Raw genomic sequence first — 8,039 nt, 5'->3', positions numbered from 1 at the left:
CTCTCTCTCTCTCTCTCTCTCTCTCTCTCTCTCTCTCTCTCTCTCTCTCTCTCTCTCTCTCTCTCTCTCTCTAAGTGCTCAAGTTAGAGGAAATGCCCTGTATACATACATATATATTTATATTTAGTTACAGATATTCAATAAATATTATAGATATTTAATTTCAATAAATATTATAGATATCCGATAATGTGCATTAGCCATTAATAGTTCTACGCGAAACTGGTGGAAATGGATATGACCAGTTGCTTTTATTAACTTCATCGCTAATTTCTTGAGGAAACTCAGATAACTCATGCGACGTATACCCTTGATTAATGACACCCTCAAAATCTTCTTTAGCAGCATGTCTATTTTGAAGTTTAGACGATAATTGGCTGAAATATTTTCAAAATAATATAGAAGGTAATACAATATTAAAAATATAATTTAGTAACTGAGAAGACATGAATTATATTGTAATGTGGACCTCATTATTCGATTGCCTAACGAATCTTCGGTCTTCGAAACTTTTCGCCTGATATTACGTGTGTCAAAACTCTCCTCTATAATAACATGTCTGTCATATGGTGTGTCATAGTCAACTTCGAGTATAGTCGAGAATTGGTGTGGAAAGATTAGGTCAATAGCTGCTATTATCAATCCTGCCAGTAAACACGCGGCACCTATAAAAACATCAAAGTCGTTTACTCTACATCTATGTATAGTATCATAATTAAACATTTAACGCAATTACAAACCTGCCAATAACACCAACCAATAACTCCAACCGAGATCAAAAGAGAGGATCGATCCCTCTACATGAGCTATCAAAGGCTCACATGGTAAAAGTGCCGTGTAAATTATATTTGTCAGTAGCATACAAAAACCCGTAAAAATCATGCTGTAAGCGCCATATCGTGGTACTACCATAAGCAATAAATTCATCATCATCCATGAAGCGAAAGAAGTCCTATGAGAGATAAGATCTACCAGTTCCAATATTATTTTTAATTTATTAGTTAATTCATTATCAATATGCATTAAAAAAATTTCATTAAATAAATAATAACATGCTTCAAACTATTACCATAACATTATCGAGGCGTAATATCCGGCTTCGCGATATCTGGCGCCCCAAGAAAAACCTTCTTGGTGAAGACTAAAGTATTCTGCCAAGGACACAATGGGAAATGGCGCGCCTTGATAAAGAGCTTGTTTGAAGGAACTAGTCATTTCGCTGGAACTCCGCCACCAAAATCGTTCGTTATATTCAACATCGCCAGTTTCTCCATTTCCTGGCAATACTGTGAAAATAAAATCTGCTTGACGTAGCAAATCGATTATAACCTACAAAGGAAATTTAATATTCCTCTTTTATACTATTTTATACTATTTTATACTATTTTAAAATCTCTATAGTATATAATACTATAATATTAATAATAATATAATAATATTAATTTAATTTGATGTAATAGTCTAAATTATTTATTTTTCAATTTTAATGTTTAGTAGTATTGTATTAGTATACAGTATGTCCCCTGATTGGTAGTACATCAGCAAAATAATGGTTCCATATAAAATAAGTTAAAAATATAGAATAAAATCTTCTTGCACGAGATTTTATTTTTAAGAAAATTAGTCTTAAAAATAGAAAATTAATATGACTTTAAATATGATTGTATGATATTGTATAATTTATATATTTTTTATCTTTTCTTTTCCGAAGGTTTAAAAAAAAGATTATAAGGTGAACGACCATCTGTTCCATGTAGGCTAGAACTTACAATAAAAAAATTATAAAATATAATAAAAAAAAACAAAGTTGTATTAAATTTTTTATTGCACTATGCAATATTTTTTGTTTGATCTAATTTATACGTATATGGTAGATATATATATATCATCGTCAGATTTGTATATACAGGGTGTCTGGTAACTAATCGAGCAACGGTGTGTATGGGTAAAACGGGTCAAAATAATCATAAAAGTTATATACCATTTTTAAATTTTCTCAATATTTATTCCGTAATTAATTAAAATGTATAAACGAATGAGCTCACGAGAAGCGATAGGACAGGCTCTGTGTATAAAAGAAATGGCTTACTTCTTAGCAACGATAAGTAAACAGCTGATTTCGAGGTGGAATAACATATACATATCGCTTGTTACTCCACCTCGAAATCAGCTCTTTACTTATCGTTGCTAAGAGGTAAACCATTTTTTTTACACACAGAGTCTGTCCTATCGCTTCTCGTGAGCTCATTCATTTATATATTTTAATTAATTACGGAATAAATATTGAAAAAATTTTCAATATTTTCAAAATTTTGAAAATTTTTGAAAAATATTGAAAAAAAATTCATCTGAAAATTTTTAAAATTATCAATAATTTATCTTTCTGTTAAGATAAACGACAACGATCATTATGATGCGTCGTTACACTCACTCTTATCTTAAGAATGATTACTAAATTACAAAAAAAAGATATTCAATATTCTATTAAAAAGTAATTGAGAATGATATAGATTAATAGTTACATATAATTAGGAAGTTACATATAATAGATTTAAAAGATCTTTATTTCTTTTTGTAGGTAAAACTTATACTTTAATAAAATTCCAATGACCATTATTGAAATAAATTTATGAACGTATCATATATCTATATACAGGGTGTTCGGTAACTAATTGAGCAACCGCCGTGTACAGGTAGAACAGGTCAAAATAATCGTAAAAGTTATATCCTAAAATTTTCAAACATTTTCAAAATTCAAAATAGGATATAACTTTTACGATTATTTTGACCTGTTCTACCTGTACACGGCGGTTGCTCAATTAGTTATTGAACACCCTGTATATAGATATATAATACGTTCATAAATTTATTTCAATAATGGTCATTGGAATTTTATTAAAAACAGTATAAGTTTTACCTACAAAAAGAAATAAAGATCTTTTAAATCTATTATATGTAACTTCCTAATTATATGTAACTATTAATCTATATCATTCTCAATTACTTTTTAATAGAATATTGAATATCTTTTTTTTGTAATTTAGTAATCATTCTTAAGATAAGAGTGAGTGTAACGACGCATCATAATGATCGTTGTCGTTTATCTTAACAGAAAGATAAATTATTGATAATTTTAAAAATTTTCAGATGAATTTTTTTAATAGCAAAGCACGAAATAATTTTATTTTAGATCTTCGATTTATTATTTTACGTAGAATCATCTTCTTGAAAGTATTATCAGTTACGAGCCACTCAGTAATAAAATTAATATAATAAAAGTAATTTAATACAATTTTTATTAAAACTTACACTTGTACGTTATATTAATATGCATTAAACCGATGTAACCACCGATGTCGGCCGTCGTTCTTTGCTTAGAGAAAGCGCTATAAGAGCTAATAATGGTAGCGGAACTCGTATGCCAGGATGAGCCATACTGCGCTACTGCTTGCATACAAAGAGTACAATAATTATTTTTCTGCGCATTAGCGCTATTGTATATAAAATTATATGAATTAATCGTTTGAATTATATCCCGCAATTTTATCTGACAACAGTCGATGAAACATCTTTATTAAGCATTAAATATGAGATACAGCTACAAATTAACAATGGCATAAATAATTTAAGAATCTTATCATAAATTAATATTATAATCATAATTGAAATTTAAAATAATCTTATTTTGGACAACATCGATCTTGATTATTTTACGATTTCAAAGTCAAAGTTGTTTTATAAAAATGCGAGACTATATGCATATGCTAAATAAAACAAATAGTAGCGTAAACAAATAATATTTGACGTTTTGAATATATCTGTGATAAATTTTTATTCATATCTGTGATATCCTTATTCTTTTTATTTTCCGATATTCTTTTATTTCGTTTTATTTTGATTTCTTTCCGTTTTCTTAGTTTCATCAAATTCCAAGTCGAACGCTTTGAGGCCGTTAATTATACCACTGATTACAATCAAAGTCTATTAGTTTGGAAAATGTACAAAGCGTACGAACCTTGAATTGTTGCACCCACAAAGAGGCTCAGAGTAACCGTGAGAAATGTAGTTAACCGCTACAGCGAAAAAATATTTGATTTATATGGCCAGAACTCTTAAATTAGTTTAACTAATTAATAGTTATATATACTATGTATATTATTATGTATATTATGTATTATACACTACCGTTCATAAGTTTGGAAGCAGTAAGAAATTTCAAATAAAAACAGTAAATTCATATAGTAAACATTTATTACAATCTAAAACTTGCCAAATAATACATAAATATGTATTGAAACAAAAACAACAAAAAACTTCCAACTGCCAGGTTTACTGTTACCAAAACATCTATAAACTATTACGCTGTTAACTTTATGTTTGACGGTTGGCACAATACACGTTTCTAATGCCTTTTCATTTTTTTAATATAAACACGTACAAACACTTCTATTGGAACCAAATATTTGAAATTTCGATTCATCAGTCCAAAGCACTTTATGCCACTGTTCTGTCGTCCAATTTTTGTGGGTTTTAGTCCAAGTCAGTCTCTTTTGCTTGCGTCTACATGTTAATTTTAGTTTTTTGGAAGCTACATATCTTTTTAGGCCATTAGACAATAGACGTCTTTTAACACTCGTAGTTAAGACTGGCGTTTGGCGCGTTTCATTTAATGCAGCGATGATTTGTAAAGTAGTTAAACGTCGGTTTTGTTTAGATAGCACTATAATAAAATTATCTTCTTTGCCTGTTGTCGCTTTGGATCGGTTAGCCTTTTTTCTGTCTTTATTATTACTTGTTTCTTGTTTTCTAGCAAAAGTGTAATACACACCTTTACACGAAATGCGCAGCTTTTTTGCAATTTGCCGTTCACTATATTCTTCATTACGAAGAGTAGAGACAGCACTTTGCTATAATAAGCTGCTTTCTTCTTGCCATTTTAAATAATAAAATTCAATTAGATCAACAGACTGATAACTTTAACGCGCACTGAGCTCAAAAAATGTAACTTGTGTCCATAAATGTTTGAATACAATTATTAAGATCATATTTAAATATAATACAATGGTTGAATAATTGAGGGTAAACATCATATTTCTGTGATTCAAACGTGACCAAAACAAAATAAGTGTTCAACTGCAAGTAGATAACAGCAATAATTTATTAGACATAGGCACAGAAAGTTGGTGTTTGTCTTAGGTCACTAAGATAGTCGTCAATGTCAATAAACATTTATTATAAACAGTTACTTTCATGATATTTACAAACGATTTTTTATTTCACACAAAAATATAATCGCTTCCAAACTTCATAGACGGTACATATATATACAGGGTGGGAAAAAAAGGTGGTATCCCTGAGTAACTCAGAAAATATAAGTTTTATAGAAAAATATTTCAGACAGAAGTTATAGGGTGCAAAAGGATTTATTAAATGATATTATTAGTTTGACCTTAGGTGGGGTCGCTAAGGTCAGATCAAGGCCAATTTTGTTTTTTTAAACATAAACATATATTTTTTATTATGGAATTTTATTTCACAATAGGAAGCGAACAACTTTTGTTTGAAAATATTTTTTATTCGATCTCTATTTTCTAAGATATTTACGGAAATATTTACATAATTATTGGTTTCAATAATTTTTCACTCAAATTCTATCAACTTTACCGAAAAATAGCAAGAGGTAAAAATTATTTATTTTCTCTTTATAGAACTCTGAGAATTTTTAAATAATTTTTTATAAACTTTTTAGTATTTCAAGAAAATGCAAGAAAATGTTGTACTAAAAAGTTAATTAAACAAATTCTGAAACAATTTTCAGACCTCTGAGAGAAAAAAATAAACAATTTTTATCTCTTGCTATTTTTCGGTAAAGTTGATAGAATTCGGGTAAAAAATTATTGAAACCAATAATTTTGTAGATATTTCCGTAAATATTTTAGAAAACAGAGGTCATATAAAAAATTTTTTCAAACAAAAGTTCGCTTCTTTATATAAAATAAAATTCCTGAATAAAAAATTTTTATTTCAAAAAGCAAAGTTGACCTTGACCTAACCTTGTCGACCCCACCCAAGGTCAAACTAGTAATATTATTTAATAGATCTTTTTGCACCCTACAACTTCTGTCTGAAACATTTTTCTATAAAATTTATATTTTTTTAGTTACTCAAGGATACCGATCTTTTTTCCCCACCCTTATATACATATACAGTGTGTCCCATAAGTTCAGCAACGGCAAGAAAACTCGGCGGGAGAGCATTTTAGAGAAAAATGTTTCGAATAAAAGTTGTAAGGCTTAAAAATTCGCATTTAATGACAGTAGTTATTTAACCTAAGATGACGTCGCCAAGGTCAGGACAAGGTCAACTTTGTTTTTTTAGATAGAAATAAATATTTTTTTTAAGGCATTTTATTCTACGTGAAAAAGCAAACAACTTTTGTTTGAAAAAATTTTTTATACGACCTCTATTTTCTAAGATATTTACGTAAATATCTACAAAATTATTGGTTTCAATAATTTTTTACTTGAATTCTATTATAACTTTACCGAAAAATATTAAGAGATAAAAATTGCTTATTTTGTTTTCAAAGAGCCCTGAGAATTTTTTCAGAATTTGTGTTAACTTTTTAGTACTTCAAGAAAATGCAAGAAAATGCAGTACTAAAAAATTAATATAAAATTCTGAAAAAATTCTCAGAGCTCTATGAGAATAAAATAAATAATTTTTATCTCTTGATATTTTTCGGTAAAGTTGATAGAATTCAAGTAAAAAATTATTGAAACCAATAATTTTGTAGATATTTACGTAAATATCTTAGAAAATAGAGGTCGCATAAAAAATTTTTTCAAACAAAAGTTGTTTGCTTTTTCATGTAGAATAAAATGCCGTAATAAAAAATATGTATTTCTATCTAAAAAAGCAAAGTTGACCTTGTTCTGACCTTGGCGACGTCATCTTAGGTCAAATAACTACTGTCATTAAATGCGACTTTTTAAGCCTTACAACTTTTATTCGAAACATTTTTCTCTAAAATGCTCCCCCGTCGAGTTTTCTTGCCGTTGCCGAACTTATGGGACACACTGTATACAGTATATACAGTATATATACACACACACACACACATATAGGGTGTGCCAAAATTGTGGACACGGTCGAATATCTCGAAGAAGAGCATTTTCTAGGAAAATGTTTCAGACAAAAGTTATAGGGTTTCAGAAAATCTATTTAATGGCCGTATCAGTTTTGAGCTTGGGGGGCGCCGCCAAGGTCAGATCAGAGTCAACTTTACTTTTTTAAATAGAAACATGTATTTTTTTTATTACGAAATTTTATTCTACGTAAAGAAATAAATAACTTTATTTGAAAACATTTTTTATACAACCAATATTTTCTAATATGTTTATGGAAATATCTACAAAATTATTGGTTTTAATAATTTTTTACTCGCATTCTATCAACTTCACTGAAAAATAGCGAGAGATAAATGTTATCTATTTTCTTCTCATAGAGCTCTAAGAATTTTTCTGAATTTTTTATAAACTTTTTAATACTTCAAGAAAATGCAAGAAAATGCTATATTAAAGAATTAATTAACAAATTTTGAAAAAATTCTCTGAACTCTATGAAAAGAAAATAAACAATTTTTATCTCTTGTTTTTTTTCGGTAAAGTTCATACAATTCGAGTAAAAAATTATTGAATCTAATAATTTTGCAAGTAGACTTCCACCTGACTGGCGGCGCCATCTAAAGTCAACACTGATACGACCATTAAATAGACCTTCTGAAACCCTGTAACTTTTGTAACCCTGTAACCCTGAAACATTTTCCTAAATGCTTTTTTTCGAGCTATTCGACCGTTTCCACAATTTTGGCATACCCTATATATACAGGGTGTTCAAAAGGTCCCGGACCGGTGAAATATCTCGAAAACTAAGCATTTTAGAAAAAAATGTTTCAGATAAAAGTTGTGGCGTTTAAAAAGATGTATTTACTGATCACATCAATTTGACCTTGGGTTGCGTAGCGAAGGTCAGGTCAA

General features: G+C 28.9%; 1 protein-coding gene across 3 annotated transcripts in view; it reads right to left on the bottom strand.

The window, feature by feature from the left end:
- Nucleotides 1–93: 93 nt before the first annotated feature.
- The window catches only part of LOC116851693 (dual oxidase maturation factor 1), a 12,128-nt gene continuing 4,182 nt past the window's right edge, over nucleotides 94–8,039 (bottom strand). For all 3 annotated transcript variants that reach the window (XM_032831366.1, XM_032831367.1, XM_032831365.1), the window contains 6 exons: nucleotides 4,016–4,073; nucleotides 3,310–3,444; nucleotides 1,070–1,286; nucleotides 741–952; nucleotides 470–665; nucleotides 94–377 (listed from right to left, as the gene is read on the bottom strand). In XM_032831366.1, coding sequence (XP_032687257.1) covers nucleotides 197–377; nucleotides 470–665; nucleotides 741–952; nucleotides 1,070–1,286; nucleotides 3,310–3,444; nucleotides 4,016–4,073 — 999 coding nt within the window. In that variant the 3' untranslated portion in view covers nucleotides 94–196. The remainder of the gene's footprint in view (nucleotides 378–469; nucleotides 666–740; nucleotides 953–1,069; nucleotides 1,287–3,309; nucleotides 3,445–4,015; nucleotides 4,074–8,039) is intronic.

The sequence above is a fragment of the Odontomachus brunneus genome, unplaced genomic scaffold (assembly GCF_010583005.1).
Source record: "Odontomachus brunneus isolate Ranch 3 - 2012 unplaced genomic scaffold, Obru_v1 Obru_scaffold_187, whole genome shotgun sequence".
NCBI lineage: Eukaryota > Metazoa > Arthropoda > Insecta > Hymenoptera > Formicidae > Odontomachus > Odontomachus brunneus.
Note: the sequence above shows the minus strand (reverse complement) of the source record. Positions and strands in the feature narration are given on the sequence as shown.